This window comes from Diprion similis, chromosome 3, assembly GCF_021155765.1.
Source record: "Diprion similis isolate iyDipSimi1 chromosome 3, iyDipSimi1.1, whole genome shotgun sequence".
In the NCBI taxonomy this organism is placed as follows: domain Eukaryota; kingdom Metazoa; phylum Arthropoda; class Insecta; order Hymenoptera; family Diprionidae; genus Diprion; species Diprion similis.
In genome coordinates, this window is record NC_060107.1 from 678322 (window position 1) to 698978 (window position 20657).

The 20657-nt window shown below is 42.0% G+C and overlaps 1 protein-coding gene across 1 annotated transcript in view; it reads left to right on the forward strand.

Annotated features, from left to right (window-relative positions):
- Positions 1–20657, forward strand: part of LOC124404240 (titin homolog) — a 61450-nt gene that overhangs the window by 8523 nt on the left and 32270 nt on the right. The window contains exons 13-20 of the mRNA XM_046878219.1: positions 6–16246; positions 16355–16552; positions 16853–16972; positions 17117–17449; positions 18176–18400; positions 18524–18758; positions 18855–20221; positions 20283–20634. Coding sequence (XP_046734175.1) covers positions 6–16246; positions 16355–16552; positions 16853–16972; positions 17117–17449; positions 18176–18400; positions 18524–18758; positions 18855–20221; positions 20283–20634 — 19071 coding nt within the window. The remainder of the gene's footprint in view (positions 1–5; positions 16247–16354; positions 16553–16852; positions 16973–17116; positions 17450–18175; positions 18401–18523; positions 18759–18854; positions 20222–20282; positions 20635–20657) is intronic.

Here is a 20657-nt window from a genome sequence, read left to right on the forward strand (position 1 = left end):
CTCAGAACACAACGTGATCGAGCTGCCTCCATTGCGTTTCGTGAAGGAAACCTCGACTTCTGGAAACCTTTTAATGGAAGCTGTTGTGATCGATGTTTCACCGGACTATTTCATGGCTACGGAAGAGGATCTTCGTACGGAAGCTGATGTGGAAGATATGTCTATTATGGAAGATCAAACTCAGCCATTGTCTTCTCCCGAGGTACAGGTAGACGATACGAACCAGTTTGATCGAGCCATGACGGCGACTCCGCTAATTGGGGAAGATGGAAGACCGATACGCCCGCCGCGGAAAAAGTCGAACAGCGTGTCGTCGAAGAGTGAGAAGAGCGAGAGAAGTGCGAAAAGCCAAAAATTAGAGTCCGAGAGTTACCACAGCGCTCGAGAACCTACGGGTCAAATCTCCATCAAGGATGACAGTGATCCATTCACCGACGCTTTGTCTCTCCATTCTCAAGTTGCTTCAACCTCCGATCGAACGAGCCAAAAGGACGCGTTGAAACGGAAGCAGACGAATCAGCAGACCAGCGCTGATAAAACATCCAGTCTTGAAGGTGATTCCTCGTTCGATTCGGTGGCAGGTACTCCGAAAAAGAAAAAGGCTAAAAAAAAGAAGGGGAAAAACCTACCTCAGAAAACAAGCTCCGAAGATTCGTCGATGGGTTGCGAACCCTTGAAGAAGGACAAAGTAGATGCCAATAAGCCTGAGGTTTCATTTCATCTTGAGCCCATCGTCAAGTCCGGCGAACAATACGTCGAGGAGGGTGATGGTCTCGCAATCATGGATCAAGCCACTATTGTGAAACTGTCGAAATCAGATTCAGACAAGTCGTTATCAAAGAGCAACAAAGAACGATTGATAGAAAATATTTGCAAGCTGACGCAACCCGTAATGGTAATTCGCAACGCTCTTGTAAACTTGAACACGCTCTTCGAGGCTGAAAGCGAGGCTCAACTGAACGCTATCATCATGGAACAGATCGTTTTGCCGATTCAAGACCTCTGCGCTGAAGTATCACTCGTTGAGGAAAGGGCGCTAAAAAATGCTGGGGATAAATCATTAGCCCAAACAACAAGGATTTCTTTATTAGAGTCCGTCAGCGGCCCGATGGAGGAACTTCTTCGAGGAATCGAGCTAATCAAACGTCACGAAGGGCTGCAGGCTGTTCGTTCGGACCTGATTATCTTAGAATCGCTGACCGATCCGATCGATGAAATTTCCAGCGGACTGGCCAAAATTGAATACGAATTGTCAGGTAAAGCAAAGTGCGAAAAACCAATTGCTCTTCAAAGGATCATTCAGACCACATCCCGACTGAAGAGCAGCATCGAAACCCTTGAAAGTTCAAAGCATGGTTACCCCGGATTTTCCAGTGGATTGAAACGCATCTACGAGAATCTCGACCTCTTTATTAATAACGTTAGTATAAATCCTATCGATGGTACGACCGAAAACATCGACACAATTGTAGTTGAAACGCTGACACGACCTGTGGAAGAATTGGAACGTGTTGTCAGACATTCCATAAATAATTCGATCGGGGAATTCAACTCAGAATCCATACAGCACGTGATCACATCTCTGAAGGAGTTGAAAAACAGATTGTCAACTCTCATCACAGCCCTAGAAACCTATGGGAAGGAGGCATCGGATTATTACTCGATTACCGTCATGGCGCTATCCGAGGCAGTCAGCGAGACGTCTGAAGAACTCACGAAGCTGGCAGAAGACAATGTTGACTTCACAAAAAATCTGGACCTGCAAGTCGCAGCCAAGTCTATTCTGGACCTTCAGCGTACAATTGAAGTCATTTCTACGCTCCCGATCAATCCACTTAAGCATTCAAAACCGCTGCTTATCGCCGTGCAAAAAGGCTTGGCACAGATACTCGAAAATGTGGTACTACAGTCCGGTAAAAGTAAACTAACAGATGACAACAATTCCTCAATCGTCAAGTCTTTGACGCAACCGGTCGACAGGCTAAACTTGCAGCTAAGAAAATTGGAAACAACAACTGAATTACAAACAACTGATTTGAATGATCTACTGGAATCTCTTGAGTTTCTTGATCACAGCGTGACGATGTACCAGAAAAATTTGCTAGGCAGCGGAGATGCGAGAAACTCGAACATATCGGCGCTTGAAGAAGTTAAGGATCCTTTGGACAGGATTATCGATCGCCTGCAACAAGATACAGTCGTAAAAATTCAAGACAGCGGAGTGTCGTTAGCCGTTGAAAGAATGAAAGCCACAATTTCCGACGTGCTCAATGCAACCGAGGATTCATCTTCCAGCGAAGAAAAGACTCTGGTTTTGCAAACATTGAAGCCAGCACTAATAGCGATAAATTCAAATTTGGACAAAATCAGGAATGTTTGTATTGGAAAAATTGGTGACGTATTTATCGTAGATTTAATCCATAACTTTTATCAGCCAGTTGTCGAGCTGTCGAATATTACGACATGTAACGACAAGGAAATTCTCAGTAGTCTAGCATCAGTAAAAACCAAGGTGCATGGCTCCATCACGACCATAAACACGAACGCGAAAGTAAAGGGACGCCAAAATAGCGATGAGATCAAGGCGATTCTACCGCTCGTTCAGGATCTTGAAAGGGCTATAATGCGGGCTGAAATTCTTAAGGAAACCGTTTTGCACATACAGAAACTGACAGCCGAAGTGAATTTGATAAAAAAGGTGTGCGATCAAATTACCCCGGAGCTGGCGCTGACATCTGAAGTTGCCGAACGATTAACCACATCTCTAAGTAATGTCGTTAAAATCACCAAAAGCGTGAAAGCCGGGGCTGTGTTTCCTGCTCTCGATACACCAATGAATAAAATCGAGAATTTTGTTGAAAATGTTTTTTCAAAGTTTGATTTCGTGAACGGCACTCTGGACGATGAGAATTTCTCGACTCTGTTGTCAATTGATGAACCTCTAAACTCCGTCCACGCGACTATTGGTAGTATTCAAACGGAAATCGTCAGTGGAAAATTGAACGAAATAACGGGCCGAGTCTTCGTAACAGCTTTAAATAATCTGGCTCAGCCGCTAGAAGCGATACAGGTTAAATCCACCATTATGCAGGAGCAGCTTTCGGCAATAACACCGATATCCACAAAGCTGCTGGAGCCTCTTCAGACCGTGAAAACTAACCTGTCAGTAGCTCTTAGTGAGTACGAGGTGATCGCGGAAAAACGAGGGCGTTCTTCGTCTCTCGTTAATTACCTCGAAGAATTGAACCAAACTTTGGAAAAAATCGTTGACTCCAAGAGTGACAAGGAAACGATTGCGATTCTGACTAACTTGAAGGGGCCACTTCACGCTCTGCAATCATCGCTGGAATTGCAGGATCACAGTCACGAAGAATTAGTGATTCTGAAAAATCTGGAAACGCCAATTGCGAGTTTGAAAACTGCGCTGTCCTTACTCTCAGAAAAGCCAGCAACCGTTAAGATTCTGCAGCCTGTCTTGGCAGTGCTGAATAAAATCGAAAACAGAGTTCCAGTTGTCGTAAAAGAAATTACTGTAAGAGAAGAGCGAGAATACTTGAAGCAAGCAGCGGATTCGAAAGAAGTACCAACGAAACTACAGCAACCGTTAACAAATATCCTGACGCTGATGTCTGCCGGTATTGATGATTGTGAGAATTTTCCAGAATCTGAAATTACTTTGTCTTTAAAGGACGTGAGACAGAAAATTACGATGGTACTGAACAACGCCCAGCACTTGACCGACAAAGACATGGCATGCTTTATAGTCGACCTGAAGCATCCGTTGCTCAATTTCCAGCACGCGTTACTAGCGGCAGAGAAAAGTCGTGATGAACTGAGAATCATCGAGAACTTCGGTCACTCAATTTCAGAGTTAAGAGTTGCCGTCCTCGAAGTACTTCAAGAGGGGCAAGCCGAAGATGTGCATTCGGTTGTCAACCTCCTAGACGAGCTACAAGAACAGGTATCCGAAGTCACGACATCTGCTTTAGGAAAACTCGAAAACGCTTCACTGGAATCGTTGACAATAGATGAACCGCAGACGCTCGCCGATCAGATTCTCGATCCATTAATCGACATCCAGTCAAAGATCAGCGCAGTGTTACTGGAAACGGAAGAAACGGACAATCCCGTTTTACAATCTTCAGAACTGGCCTCGAGTCTTGTTGAACTAAGACAGTACGTTTCCAGCGCAGCTCATACCGCAACAACGCTGAATGATGAGGAAATAATCAATGCTTTGACAGACTTGCGTGAACCACTGCTGGATCTTCAGTTAGCATTATCCTTGGATCACGTGCCGGAAGAAATGTTATTGATACAAAATATATCCCCACAAATCAGCCAACTGAAGCATGTTCTTACGACTGTTTTAGATAGCGTTCCTGGTGCCGAAATCGAATCCGTAAGACCAATATTTCAACTGCTCGAAGATATTCAAAACCAAGTTCCTGTTGCAATGGAGAAGTTTCAAGTTGAACAGCGATCACAGGAAGGAGAAAAAGCTGTGGTCACCGTGGTGAAACCACGGGTCCTTGCGGCTTGTGGCATTTCCACAACTTTGAGTAACATTCACTTTGCACTTTCTTCTGCTTTGGAACAACATGAAGCCACGATGAGTAGGGAGAACCTGCCCCCTTCCGTTATTGCTGTAAATATTGAGGAGATTAGACAGAATATCGGTGCTCTGGCTTTAGCTGCTGAGTCCACATTAGAGCCGATGAACGATGAAGATATAATCATTGAACTGTCAGCTTTAAAAGAGCCTTTGCTTCACCTCCAAAGAGTGTTGTTAACCGAAGAACACGGTGCAGAGGAAGCGGCCGTGTTGAAATACATTGTTCATCCTGTGCAGGAATTAAGAGCGGTAATTTCTAATGTACTTAACAGTACTCGAGCTGCAGAAGTACTTCCAATTTTGGAAATACTCGAAGAGATTGAAAAAGACGTTCCACTGGTGGCTAAAGAAGTTGCCAAGAGATCGAAGGTGGCGAAGGAGAAACCAAAACGAGTCGAGACAGTCACTCTACCGAGTCCTAGGTGGCTGGCTGGTAAAATATCACATCCGTTTACCACAATCCAGGATACGTTAACAGCAATTTTAGAAGAGAAACGAAAATCAAGTGCTAAAAAATCTGGGGTTACAGCATCGATAGAAGCCTTGAAACAGACAGTTACCGATATTGCCATAACTACATCTTACTCCGAGCCTCCGACCGACGAAGAAATGATTGAGATACTGGTGGGATTGAAGGAGCCGTTGTTAAAACTACAGGAGGCTGTAACAAAATATCACGAACCCGAAGATCTCGATATTCTTGAAGACGTTAAGCAGCCAATAAAAGCTCTACATTTGGTTACATTGGACGCTTTGGAAAGCAGTCAGGAAGATTCTCTTCAAAATGTTATTGAGGTTCTGGAAGAAATCGAGAATCAAGTGCCGTTGGCAATGAAGGAAGCAATTTACAAGAAGGAACTGCAGCAAGTTGTCAAGTCATTGGAACCTGATTCTCCAGACACTGAAGTCTGCACGGTCGAGAGTGCAATACGCGAGAAAACCGAAAATCCAGTGACGGAGGCTGAAGAGATCGAAACCAAGGTTACAGATATTGAGTCGAAGATACTGGAAACAGCCTCAAATGATTCACCTTCTACCATAAAATTGTCGCATGTATCATCTGATGACGGTGCAACAGTTTGTACTGCTGAATCTATGAAATCTGGATCATCGTCGTTGAGTCAAGCAGATCAAGAAACTTTTGCCTCCGATCTGTTAAAATCTGAAACCGCACATATAGTGGAAGAGAGAAAGGAAGTAGTAAAAGAAATAGCAAAAATTAGCGAAGAACTCTCTAAACCAAAGACTACGGAAATACCTGAACAGGTTGAAGTCGGCAGTGTGAAACATGCACCAGCGATCAGCTTGGCTACGATAGTTTCCGAACCACTTCGGCAGGTTCAACTCAAGCTAGCCCACACTTTGGATGACTTTGACCAATTAGTGGACTTGAACAGCCATCCATCCGAACTTAGTAACAGTGTTGAAGAAATGCGGCAGTCGGCGTCTACTTTGCACATGTTGACAGCTCCGTATGGCAATGCACTACCTGATGAGGAAATCGTGAGTGCCTTACAAGAATTTCTACAGCCGTTAAGAAACCTCCGAGACGTATTAGGCTCGAAGAAACATAACAACGAGGAACTGCTCATCTTGAACCATCTTGATCAGCCGATTAAAGAGATAAAAGACATTGTTCAACGCGTTGTGGAGGATAAAAAAAGCGATGATCAAGCAAGCTTGAATGAAATTCTGAAAGTTGTGGAGGAAATCGAAATTTGGATTCCACTGGTGACAAAGGAAATCAACACGAGGCAACAGATGTTGCAAATTCTGCGCGATATATCGAGGCCTCTCGAAATCATGCACAAATGTATGGTAGACCTTGAGGCAACTGCCAAAGATGCTGTGGAGACTGATGTTGCAGCTTCTCTCGGCAAGCCAATCAACGCTCTAAAGGAAACCATAATTGATATAACAAAGGACTTGGATATGTTAGAGCAGCAGCAAAGCATCATTTGGGAACTTAAGGCTCTGGTTGAGCCTCTAATTGAGTTCCAGAGTTCTCTCTCGGTGATAAAAAGCAGTCAACGTGTCGTTCCCGAGATGATGCTGCTTGCGGAAAAGAAAAATGTCATCTTTCACGCTGTTGAGGGATTGAAGGTTTCAATCAACGCCACCGTAGAGAAGATTGGAAACCATGAACATGCGGATGTAATAGTCAAAACGCTCACAGATCTGAATCACGCTATGACGACGGTTCAACAGCAAGTGAACAAGACTGATTATACTCGAAGACCCAGCGTCACCCTCAGAGGCCACATGATCGGCCCTTTAGACCACCTTAGCAACACTATATCAGCTCTCGAGGACTACATTGACCAGGAAACCTACGAAGTGATTTCCCAGTCATTGGAAACTCTGCAAAAGCAAATTCTGCTGGCACAAGATCAGTTCAATCAAACAGACCAGCCAATTGACGAAGAAGTAATAATTGAGGGATTTTTATACCCGACGAATCAGCTTCAGTCAGCGTTAACGATTCTGCAAGACAACCTCGAGAAGAAAGCGATACTACCCATAACTTCTGCCTCGGTACAATTACTTCAGGAATTCAGTGAATCTGTCACGGAGTTGAGAACATCTTTGACTCTGTTGCAAAACGAATTGAGTCACGAGACCAGAGGGGCATCAATAATCGAAACCTTATCGGCCATTTTCATACCGCTGGATAACATTAAAGAAATAATAGCGAAAATTGTCAGAGATTCTCCGAGGAAAGATGATACTTTAACTCTAAAGGATCTCCCCAAGCGAGAACCATCTCCTGTTAATCAAGAGTTGAGAAAAGCCATTCAAGTCGCTCTGCAAGCGGAGGAATCTAAGCAACAGGAAACACTGACAACTGAACAACAGCCTGAGGTGGAAAATGTAACGCAAGTCATCACTCAGCAGGCAGAAATATCAGCTACTGAGAATATTACAATGATTTCAAACTTGATCAGAGATCTTGCTAATCCATTGCAAGCCCTGCAGATGACTGTTACGGCCATCCAAGAAGCTGGGACTGAAGTTTTGCCGAACTCGTTAGATAAGTGGAATGCCTTGAAGCTGCATCTGGATGACTTACAAACGTCCATCGCGGTGATACACGAAACTGCGAAAGGTGAAAACGATTCTAAGCCATCGGTAGAAAATCCAGTTTTGCAATCTCTGTTTCAATTGAACAGTGCCATCGCTACGATTCAGCCAGAGACGATTGAAGGAGAGAAAATTTCAAAATTGAAAAATGAAAAGCATTTATCAGCTATTGCTGCGTTGATTAAACCGCTTGAAAAGCTGCAAGAATCGATTAGTATCAGTCAAGATGAAGCTGTTCTTCATGCAGAAGAACTTACTGAGCTGAAATTTACTGATCTAAGGGTACTAGCGAAGCCAGTCGAAGAATTGAAAAAATCTTTGGTAATTTTGCAAGAGCAAAATACTTCTTCTCAAAAAACTCAAGAGAAGTTACTTGAGAAAAGTGTGTCACAGCAGGCAATGCAACTCGATCTTCGTCCCGACGAAGTTTTGTCTTCTGACGGGCCAGAAAGTGTACAACAAGAGTCGAAAGTGGACGAACAGCTTGAATCAGATAAGAAATTAACGAAGCCTTCTGAAGAAAATCAAACTTCAAACCTTTCGGAATTACAAACAATCGAGCCAGAATCTTTAGATAATGTCAAACCAGACTATTTGGTAAATCTGAAGCTGCTCACACAATTTATCGCAGACCTACAAAATGATATTCCTGATGCACCGACAGAAAAATTGCTTGCCGCAGATAAACTCATTTCGACATTTGTACAGAATCTCGAGAGATTACAGCAAATACAAAACGTAATCCAAAGCAGCGACCACACAACTATTCTTTTACCCATGTTAAAGCCTCTGGAAGAGTTAACTTTGGTGTCTACAACGATTAAGGGTCAAAGCAAAGAAGGCATCACGGATTCCAAACAACTGACTTTACTCAAAAAATTAATACCGCCAACTCAAGAGATTCTCAGTGCGGTTGATGCGATGAAAGAAGAAAAAAGTATTGTTCGACTTCAGGCTTTTGAAGAGAAAGAAGCTCGCAATCTCCTGTCAGAATTAACTGACTCAGTGAAAAGATTACTGAAACTGATTGACAATCTCACGGCAAAAAAAGTCAAGATCGTAGAACCTGAAGAAAGTGAATCGACAACAAAAGACGACGTAAATGATATTCACCAAACCACCGCACAGCCACTTGAAGAGTTGATAGAAGCCATCGTCGTTTCCCAGGCACAAGTCACGGACTCTGCTACTGATTTCCAAGAGACATCGGTCATAGCGGAATTAGCTGACCGGCTAGAAAAATTAAACACATCGATAGTGCAGAGCGGAGATGTAGAAAACATTGCTGAACCGTTGCAGGAATTGAAACAAGCGATTGCTTCTATTCAAGAACAAGTAGTAGTTACGGAAGATGCAGAGTTATCAGATGGCCAGCAAATTTTGTTAAGCATAGCTCAACCGCTTGCTGAGATTCAGACATCTATCGCTGCTATTCAAAAACAGACCATCGGCGAAAGTGAAGACGTATCGCAACTGGAATTGCTCACGAAACCTCTGGAAGAACTACGAACGAAAATAGCTACAAGTGAAGAAAGAGTTGTCGACGAAGAAAATACTGGTATAATGCCTGAACAACAAACAGTCTTCGAAGCTGTAGCAAAACCTCTTCAAGATCTTATTGACACGATCACTGTTACTCAGAAGACTTTAACCCTGGAAACTGCAACCGAAGAACCAGCACAACTGGAGAGTCAAATTGCAGATACAAGTGTAGAGAGTGAAAAGAAAACTTCCACAGAAATTACTGCCGAAATCGTACAACCAGAAGAGCGATCTACTTCCGCAGCATATAACGCACTGCAAAAATTAATTTCCCCATTCGAAGTGCTTCAAAAACTTATTTCAACCAGTCAAGAAGTCAATCAAAAAAATGTGACGGCTCAAGTGATCACGCAAAGTCTCCAATCCATCGAAAGCGCAATCGTTACTGTGCAATCACAGACAAATCACGATGTTCAAGGCACGGAAATCATCAACCAGTTGTTGGCGCCGTTGGACCAGTTGAAACAATGTGTTACGGTGATTCGACAACAAGATATAGAACCAGTTGAGCATGCACTCAGCCTAAATTGCCTCAAAAAGCTCGCACCTCCTCTTGAAGAGCTGCAAAAATCTATGGCTATAGTTCAGGAACAACTTGAGCATGAACGTGTTGAGAAGCTGACAGAATTTCTGACTGTTGAAGCACTAGCTCATGAAACCGAGGAATTACAAAAATTGATCTCTTCAATCTCAGAACAAAATGTACCTGAAAATATCCATGAAGAAGGAATGAAAAAGCTTATCGAACCCATTAAAGAATTGCAGAAGGCTGTCGAAAGTACCCAGATGTTGTCGCAGAACACAGCTCAACAAGTCATATCGGAAGTTGAAAAACCTGAAGCATTGCGTGCAATTACTCAACCACTCGAAAATTTGCAAAAAATCATCACCACCGTTACCGAAAGCAAAGAATTTGAGAGTACCGACGAATTAGCCAAACCGCTGTCCGAACTTGAAACGTCAGTTGCTTTGGTACGTGAACAAGCTGTAGCTAAAGAAGGTCTCGAAATTAAAATTCTTAAAGTGTTGGTAAAGCCACTTGACCAGTTGCAAACAGCAATTCTGTCTGTCGTGAATGTAGCTGAGGAACACAATGTCTCTGAAGAAGGGGAGGCCAAAAAGTTAGCAATAACAGAATTGATTGAACCGATTCAAGAATTGAAACAATCAATCGCTCTTATTCAAGATCAATCACTTGAACCCAAGGATATTGTGTTGAAAACCGAGGAGACAATATTGACACAAACAGAAGAACCTTTGTCAACTGTCAGAGTTCAAGAAACGCAACAGGTTGCAGAAACAATAATGGAAAACGTCCCTGTTGAGACGATACAAGATTTGAAAGCGATTGAAGTGGATCTCACCATTCTTGAAGGAATTGCTGTTTCCCTTCAGGAGCTCCAAAAATCTCTAGCAGTAATCATAGAACCAGCAGTCAACAAAGTTACGGCAGCAGATTTACCTGAAGCAGAAGACGTACACTTTTTAAAAGCGTTAGCGAAACCGGTTGACGAATTGGCAAAATTCGTTGCTCTAGTTCAGCAGCAAACTGTACTAGAAGTTAGTTCTGATGTTGTTTCTGGCGAAAAATCAACACCGATATCACAAACACTATCTAAGCCACTGAAGCAGCTTCGAGAATTTATTGCCGTTGCGGAAAAACAAACACTGGTTGAGTCGGGACCTTTAGAGAAACAGAAAGCGGAAAGTTCTCTAGTCAAAGAGATCATTAAACCACTCACAGATTTGACCGTATCTATAGCAAGCATTCAGGATGAATTGGCGAGTAAATCCAGCGTCGAAACTCTCCTGAAAATTGATGATATTCCAGCCTTGAAGGCATTAGCTCAGCCTTTGCAAGAACTCAACTGTCTAGTAATCGGCACTCAGCAAGCTTTCGTGGAGCAGGATGTAGAAGTAATTTCGGAGGAGCTACCGCTTGAAATGCAGGCCAAAATTCGAGAAGAGCTTACAAATGTCCCATCCTTTGTCGAAAAAACTACGGTATTGGAACCCGCTGCTGAATTAGTTTTACCGGAAAACATTTCGATGTTCAACATTTTGGCTCATCCTCTGGAAGAACTGCAGAGATCTCTTGCCGTGATCGAAGAGCGTACGATTGTGGAACGTGAGATGAATTTATCGTCCACGGCAGAGGAACCATCTTTGCTGAAGGTGTTGATTGAACCTCTGAAAAAATTACAAAAGTCCATACTCGTTGTTCAGGAGAAAGTAGCCACTGAACATACCGAACAGATTCCTGAAAATGGAGACACCTTAAAATTATTGGCCTTAGCTGAACCTTTAACCGAGTTACAGAAGGTAATCGGAGCTTGTCAAGAAGAAGTAACAACTGAATCAGAGTCAACGTCAATGACGGTAATGAAAGAAGTTTCTGCAGCAAAATCCTTAGTTCAGCCTTTGGAAGAATTGGAAAAATTCATCGCCATTGTACAGCAGCAAGTATCAATCGCACCAAGCAGTGAATTGATTCCGGAAGCTGAAAGTTTGTCGATACCACTGGTATTAATCGCGCCACTGGAAGGGATTCAGAAATCTATAGCTACCATTCGAAAGCACGTAACGTTTGAACCAGAAACAGCAGACGCCTCTTTACTCAAAGCCCTGGAAAAACCGTTGGAAGAAATGGAAAAGAGTTTTGCTCTGATCGAAGAGCAAGTGGAACTGAAGCCTGAGTCAATTTCTACCTCAAACAAAGAAGATATCAATTTATTGAAATCTCTGGCCTCTCCGCTTCACGAACTACAACAATCGATAGTCGTTATTAAGGAGAAGGTACTGGGCGGGTCTAGCGATCAGTTGATGTCAGAAGAAGAGGACATTTCGATATTGAAAACATTGGCGGAACCCGTGATCGAGTTGCAAAAATCCATCGCAATCATCCAAGAACAAATTGTGGTTGATCCTGGAACAGTGTCAATATCTGACAAAGAAAATATAGATTTTCTGAAAATCATAGCTAAGCCTCTAGAACAGCTGGAGAAATGTGCCGCTATCGTAGAACTTCAAATGGCAGTCGAGCCACGCACTGAGACGATGCCAGAAGCTTCAAGTTTGTCGACGATGCAGGCATTAGCCGTACCGCTTCGAGAGATTCAAAAATCCATAGCTGTTATTCGAGAGCACGTCGTGTTCCAACAAAACAACGTTGAACTACTTGCAGCGCTCACACAGCCGCTGAAAGAAATTCAGAAGAGCTTCGCCGTGATCGACGAGCAAGTAGTTCTGGAACCTGGTGTAGTCTCCATCTCAGATAGGGAGGTTATCGATTTACTGAAAACATTAGCTTCGCCTCTTGAAGAACTGCAGCGTTCACTAGCTGGGATCCAGGAGCAAACACTTCTGGAATCTGGGGGTCAATCGCTATCAGATAAAGATGATATCTCGATTTTGAAAACGATGGCCAAGCCGATAATGGAACTGCAAAAATCTGTTGCAACCATTCAGGAGCAGGTTTTGGTTGAGTCTGGCACAGTACCAATTTCAGAAAAGGATTATGTTTCACTATTGAAAACGTTGGCTCATCCTATCGACGAACTGCAGCACTCAATTGCCGTTGTTCATGAACAAGTTATTGCCGAGCCAGGCACCGACAACATCTCGGAAGGTAAAGATATGTCTTTGCTAAAGACACTGACTCATCCGCTCGAAGAGTTGCAAAAGTCAATCGCAATTATCAAGGAACACAATGTCGTCGAGCCAAATAACATTCTTTTATCAAAATCTGATGTTGAAGCAATGGATAAGTTAGTTGAGCCGATCGAATATGTTCAAAATTCTATACTGAACCTCAAACAAGGTACATCAGACAATGAAGACGAAAACCTGACGGAATTTGCGGAGCTGCAAAGTTTACTTGAGCCACTACAAGCGATACGCGACTGCGTCGCTACAATCAAGCAGCATTCCGATACGTCTGAGGTAAACGAAGCCACGGCAGTAATGGCGACCATGATCAAGTCGATCAAAGAGCTTGACGATTCAGTTGAGAACCTTATACCGGAAAGCACTGGTGAGAAAAATGAGCTGTTACAATTGTTGGTGGAACCCTTGGTCAAGATGAAAAAAACTATAGAAGTTGTTCAAGAAAATTTGCCAAAGTTTACCACCATCCATGAATTAGAGACACCTTTGCGAGCTCTGGGAGAATCGTTACGAATTATTCATACGGAAATTGATCAGGAAAGACAACGAGTAGAAGTTGAAATGGATGATGAAGCCCTAGTTGCCGATTGGTCGATAATCAACAAGCTTATAGAGCCAGTGGAAGGAGTTATGGAATCTATATCAAAAATTGAAGAACAAGTTGCAACAGAAAATTGTCTCGAACGATCCATAGAGTTTGAAGCTCTCAAGACGCTGATCTCTCCTCTGGAAGGTATACAGAGAAGTTTCGCATGGATTGAGGAACAAGCTAGTGAATCAAAGAGCATTGATCAAGAGTTGGCGATTGAATCGATCGTAGATTCCTTGTCCGAGCTTGAGAAGTCAATTTCTATACTCCAAGAACAGGCCGTTGACAAGCCGGTTTCACAACCGGCATACGGATTGGCAGATGGTCAAATGCTCCACAGCTTGGTACTGCCACTGGAAGAGTTGAAAACAGCAATTACAACTGTGCAAGATTCACCGACGACATATCTAGAGAATTTAGAACAACCTTTGAAAGATTTACAGTCGGCGATGAAAGTTGTCGAGGTAACCTTGCCTTTGGAAATAACCAGATTATATCCAGATCTCGTGCGGTCCAAGCATGGTCCCCTCAAGTATTTGATCGAGCCTACCGAAGATATAGCTCGGGCAATTGAATCATTCCAAGAAAGTGCAACAACGGATAAAACCATCGAAAGAACTATCGAATGGAAGGTGTTGAGGACACTGATCAAGCCACTGCAAGATGTGAAGGAAGAGTTGATATCGATTCAGGAGCAGATCATCAAAGTACCTGAAGAGGTGGAAATACATCCAGTGGTTGATCGTATTTTACAGCCTTTGAAAAACCTCCATCAGTCGATCTGCTCAATTGGAGAACAAACGTGTGACAAACCGATTGTTGAACCCTTGGCTCCATCCTTGAATCAGTTAAAGGCGACGATAGAGTCACTAGAAATTTCAACTGACCGTTCATCGTCATTAAAAACTCTGGAAGAACCTCTTTGTCAATTAAGAGCAGCCGTAAATGCTGTGCGAGAACGAACCCTGGGAGAATCTAATGATACTAAAGTCAAAGCTGATACCATGAAATTGATAGCCACACCAATAACAGAACTTCAAGCGTGCATTGCCCAAATTCAAGAACAGTACGCAGAAACAACGGAAAATGCGCTATCGGAAATATCAGCTTTGGGAACAATTGCACAACTTATAGAAGAATTGCAACGTGGGTATGCTCAAATTGAACAAAACGTTGTATTGGAATCTGATTCAAGTTTGACATTGAAACGTGAAATTCCAATCACTGAGATGGCTACTCGAGTGAGGGATCTACAACACGGTATGATGGTAATGGAACAGACCTTGTTGGAAAACGAACAACAAGACACTAACGCCTATGCTCTGCTGAAAGCGATGCAGGTACCGGTTGAAGAACTAGAAAAAGGTATACAAATAATTCAACATGTGATTCAAGAAGCACATCCGACCGAAGAGTCTTTGGAGTCCAGCAAAAATGGCGTCACTGATGAAGAAAAGAAGGGAGATGTTGAAAACACTAGAACTGATGACGAAATACGAATACTGAGCGAAGAAGAAGCTGATCTACTGAGAAAAGAGGAAAAATTAAAATTGGATGAAGAAAATAAGTTAAACAGAGCAGAGCTATTGAAAAAGGAAGAGCTGGATAGGGTTAAGGAAGCAGAGAGGAAAGAGCTTGAAATGCTTGAGGTTGAAAAAGAAAGGGTTAAGGAAGAGGTGGAGAAAAAAAATCGACAGCTATTGGAGGAGAATGAAAAACCTGATGGTAAGCAAACGAATGATGGGCATAGATCTGAAACTATCGAAACCATTGCAGAGGTACATTTAAAAGCAGAAGAGACTGGCAGAGAGCAAAAGGACGATGCAGGAATGTCGAAAGTGGAAGAGACGCAAGAGAAAAAAGTTGATGAAGAAAAACAGTCCACGAAACACGTAGATGACAAAAAACTAACGAAAGAAGAACAATTGAAAACTGAGGATGGTGAGGACAAAGTTGCTGAAGATGACCGCCAAGAAACTGAGAGAGCCGAGATGGATAGGTCTGCTGGAGAAGAGAAACTCATGCCGGAAAACGATACCAAGAAGCAGAGGGAAGAAGAGGAAAGGTTGAAGGTTGAAATTGCAGAGAAAAATAAAGCCATTGAAGAAGAACAACAGAGGAAGGAAAAAACCGATGCAAAACAAAGGAGAGAAGGAAAGGTAAACGAGGAGGAAAAATTAGAAGCTGACGAAGCAGACGCAAAGAAAAGAGCTAACGAAAACGAAAATGCTCAAAGAAAACAAATAGAAGAAGAGGAACGTTTTACGGCTGAGGAAGCAGAGAAACAGAGAATTGCTGACGAAGAAAGATCGAAAAAGGAAGAAGCTGACAGGAATCAAAAAGAAGAAGAGGACCGAATGAAAGTTGAAGAAGCAGAGAAGAACAAAAAGGCTGAAGAAGAACGATTCAACAGAGTAGAAGCAGACAGAAAACAAAAAGAAGAAGGTGAAAAACTGAAAACTGAGGAAGCAGAGAGGGAGAAAATTGCCGAAGAAAAACGTATGAAAATAGACGAGGCTGGCCAGAAACAAAAAGAAGAAGAGGAACGATTGAAGAAAGAAGAAGCTGACAGGAAACAAAAAGAAGAGGAAAGATTGAAGGTGGACGAAGCTGATAAGAAACAGAAAGAAGAAGAGCAACGATTGAAGGTTGAGGAAGCAGAAAAGAAGAGAATTGCCGATGAAGAAAGATTGAAGAAGGAAGAAGCTGACAGGAAACAAAAAGAAGAAGAGGAACAATTGAAAGCTGAGGAAGCAGAAAAGAAGAGAATTGCTGAAGAAGAAAGATTAAAGAAGGAAGAAGCTGACAGGAAACAAAAAGAAGAAGAGGAACGATTGAAAGCTGAAGAAGAAAGATTAAAGAAGGAAGAAGCAGACAGGAAACAGAAAGAAGAAGAACAATTGAAGGCTCAACAAGCAGAAAAGAAGAGAATTGCTGAAAAAGAAAGATTGAAGAAGGAGGAAGCTGATAAAAAACAGAAAGAAGAAGAGGAACGATTAAAAGCTGAAGAAGCAGAAAAGAAGAGAATTGCTGAAGAAGAAAAATTGAAGAAGGAAGCAGTTGACAGGCAACAAAAAGAAGAAGAACGATTGAAAGTTGAAGAAGCAGAAAAGAAAAGAATTGCTGAAGAAGAAAAATTGAAGAAGGAAGAAGCTGATAAAAAACAGAAAGAAGAAGAGGAACGATTGAAAGCTGAAGAAGCAGAAAAGAAGAGAATTGCTGAAGAAGAAAAATTGAAGAAGGAAGAAGCTAACAGGAAACAAAAAGAAGAAGAGGACCGATTAAAGGCTGAGGAAGCAGAAAAGGATAGAGTTGCTGAAGAAGAAAGATTGAAGAAGGAAGAAGCTGATAGAAAACAGAAAGAAGAAGAAGAAGAACGATTAAAGGCTGAGGAAGCAGAAAAGAAAAGAATTGCTGAAGCAGAAAGATTGAAGAAGGAAGAAGCTGACAGGAAACAAAAAGAAGAAGAACGATTGAAGGTTGAAGAAGCAGAAAAGAAAAGAATTGCTGAAGAAGAAAAATTGAAGAAGGAAGAAGCTGATAAAAAACAGAAAGAAAAAGAGGAACGATTGAAAGCTGAAGAAGCAGAAAAGAAGAAAATTGCTGAAGAAGAAAAATTGAAGAAGGAAGAAGCTGACAGGCAACAAAAAGAAGAAGAACGATTGAAGACTGAAGAAGCAGAAAAGAAAAGAATTGCTGAAGAAGAAAGATTAAAGAAGGAGGAAGCTGATAAAAAACAGAAAGAAAAAGAACGATTGAAGGCTGAAAAAGCAGAAAAGAAGAGAATTGCTGAAGAAGAAAGATTGAAAATGGAAGAAGCTGACAGGAAACAAAAAGAAGAAGAACACTTGAAGGCTGAAGAAGCAGAAAAGAAAAGAATTGCTGAAGAAGGAAGATTGAAGAAGGAAGAAGCTGATAAAAAACAGAAAGAAAAAGAACGATTGAAGGCTGAAAAAGCAGAAAAGAAGAGAATTGCTGAAGAAGAAAGATTGAAAAAGGAAGAAACTGACAGGAAACAAAAAGAAGAAGAACGATTGAAGACTGAAGAAGCAGAAAAGAAAAGAATTGCTGAAGAAGAAAGATTAAAGAAGGAAGAAGCTGATAAAAAACAGAAAGAAAAAGAACGATTGAAGGCTGCAGAAGCAGAAAAGAAGAGAATCGCTGAAGAAGAAAGATTGAAGAAGGAAGAAGCTGACAAGAAACAAAAAGAAGAAGAGGAACGATTGAAGACTGAAGAAGCAGAAAAGAAAAGAATTGCTGAAGAAGAAAGATTAAAGAAGGAAGAAGCTGATAAAAAACAGAAAGAAAAAGAACGATTGAAGGCTGCAGAAGCAGAAAAGAAGAGAATCGCTGAAGAAGAAAGATTGAAGAAGGAAGAAGCTGACAAGAAACAAAAAGAAGAAGAGGAACGATTGAAGGCTGAGGAAGCAGAAAAGAAGAGAATTGCTGAAGAAGAAAGATTGAAGAAGGAAGAAGCTGACAGGAAACAAAAAGAAGAAGAGGATCGATTGAGAGCTAAAGAAGCGGAAAAGAAAAGAATAGCTGAAGAAGAAAGATTGAAGAAGGAAGAAACTGATAAAAAACAGAAAGAAGAAGAGGAACGATTAAAGGCTGAGGAAGCAGAAAAGAAAAGAATTGCTGAAGCAGAAATATTGAAGAAGGAAGAAGCTAACAGGAAACAAAAAGAAGAAGAGGACCGATTAAAGGCTGAGGAAGCAGAAAAGGATAGAGTTGCTGAAGAAGAAAGATTGAAGAAGGAAGAAGCTGATAGAAAACAGAAAGAAGAAGAAGAAGAACGATTAAAGGCTGAGGAAGCAGAAAAGAAAAGAATTGCTGAAGCAGAAAGATTGAAGAAGGAAGAAGCTGACAGGAAACAAAAAGAAGAAGAACGATTAAGGGCTGAGGAAGCAGAAAAGAAGAGAATTGCTGAAGAAGAAAGATTGAAGAAGGAAGAAGCTGACAGGAAAAAAAAAGAAGAAGAGGATCGATTGAAAGCTGAAGAAGCAGAAAAAGAAAGAATAGCTGAAGAAGAAAGATTGAAGAAGGAAGAAGCTGACAGGAAACAAAAAGAAGAAGAGGATCGATTGAAAGCTAAAGAAGCGAAAAAGAAAAGAATTGCTGAAAAAGAGAGATTGAAAAAAGAAGAAGCCGACCGAAAGCAAAAGGAAGAGGAACGATTAAAGGCTGAGGGATCAGAAAAGAAGAGAATTGCTGAAGAAGATCGATTGAAAAAGGAAGAAGCTGACAAAAAACGAAAAGAAGAACAGGACCGATTGAAAGTTGAAAAAGCAGAAAAGATGAAAAAGGTTGAAGAAGAACAATTGAAAAAAGAAGAAACTGACAGAAAACAAAAAGAAGAAAGTGAAAGAGTGAAAACTGAGGAAGCAGAGAAGAACAAACAGACTGAAGACGAACGAGCGAAAAAAGACGAAGCAGGCAATACACAGACCGAGGAGGTGAAAATATTAGAGGAAGCAATGGCGAAGAATAATGTTTCCGAAGAAGAACGAGCCAAAAAGAAAAAAGCAACAAGCAAGCAAAAGGAACAAGCAGAACGTCTGGGAAATGAAGCCAAGGAAGAAGATGCAAAAGAATTAGCAAAAGAAGACGCTGAGAAAAAACGAGGGGAAGAAGTGGAACCGGAAAAGAGAGGATCTGAGGAAGCTGAACGTTCACGAAAGGAAGAACTCGAAAGAAAACAAATAGAAGAAAAACAGCAATTGGATAAACAGGAAAATGAAATGAAACGTACGGAGGAAGCTCAAGTCGAGAAAAAGAAACTAAAAAAAGAAACGAAGAAAAAGAAAAAAATGGGAGACGACGAGAAATTAAAAGAAGTGGAAGAAAAGCTAAAGATCGAAGAGGCTGAACGACTCGAAAAGGAGAAAGTGGAACAACAGCAAAAAAATCTAACAGAACATCAGGAAACAGAAAAACTCGATCAAGTTGGACAAATAGAGAAAGACCTGGAAATGAAACAGAAAATTGAAGAAACTGATAAACTGTCAGCCGAAGCTGTTGAAAAACAAGAAGAAGAAGCAAAACAAAAGAAGCTAGAGAACGAAGATCGACTTAAAAAAGAGAAAGCCACAACAAAACAAGAAGAAGAAGTAGAGCATCTACAAAACGAAGATACTGAAAGAAAAGAAAAGGAAACCGAACAGCAGCTCAAAAAAGACAAGGCTAAAGTAAAGGACAAGGATGTGGAAGATGATCTAAAAAAAGTGGATCCCAAGGAAAAACAGAAGACCGAGGGTGAGCACCTGAAAAAACCAAAGAAGGGCAAGAAGAAATTCCAAGAAGAAAAGTTAGAAGAAGCCCATGAAAAAAAACGGGAGAAACAGGACGATACACATCTGATCAAAGATAAACTCCAACAGGCTGGGAAGGTAGAGCCCAAAGAGGATACAAGATACGAAACGGACTCTGAGAATTCCTTGTCCATGGTATCCGAAGCCACTGACTCACTGCGCGAGGAGTTGGCCCCAAGAAGTCACAGAAGAAGAAGCAAGGAACAGGCGGTGATCGAAGTAGAAAGATCTGAGAGGATCGGCGGGCGGGCGAGAAGTTACGACACACAAACCCCAACGATCCTTGAAGACTCCGAGAGCCAGAGCTTGCGGTCATCGAACCGACGCACCAGAGCGAAGAGCTACTTGACAGACGACGGTGGTGAATCCGGAGCGTATTATTCGGCTACGAGTAAAGCAAGCGCTGGAAACCAGGAAGTAAGTTAGTATAGAATATAGCTGTTGTACCATCAATTTTAACCCTGATTAAAACTTCCAGTGTGGACCTAGAGACCTGAGAAACAAACCGATGTTCTGCACGAAACTGACCGATCGTACTGCGGCAGAAGGTTCTCGAATAAAGTTGACCTGCACTGTCCTCGGCTCACCGGAACCGCAGATATGGTGGTCAAAGGACGATCAGATACTTGGTCCGAGTAACCGATACAGAACGAGCTTCGAGAACGGAATGGCTTCTCTTGAATTCTATGCAGCTCTGCCGGAGGATTCCGGGGAATATTCTTGCACGGCCAGAAATACGCATGGACAGTCAACCACCGAGGCGAGGCTCAAAGTCTACGCTGGTTTCGAGTCCAGTCCGCTGCCTCCGACCTTCACGAGGTCCATGAAAGGTGAGTACATTACTCCGAAGTGG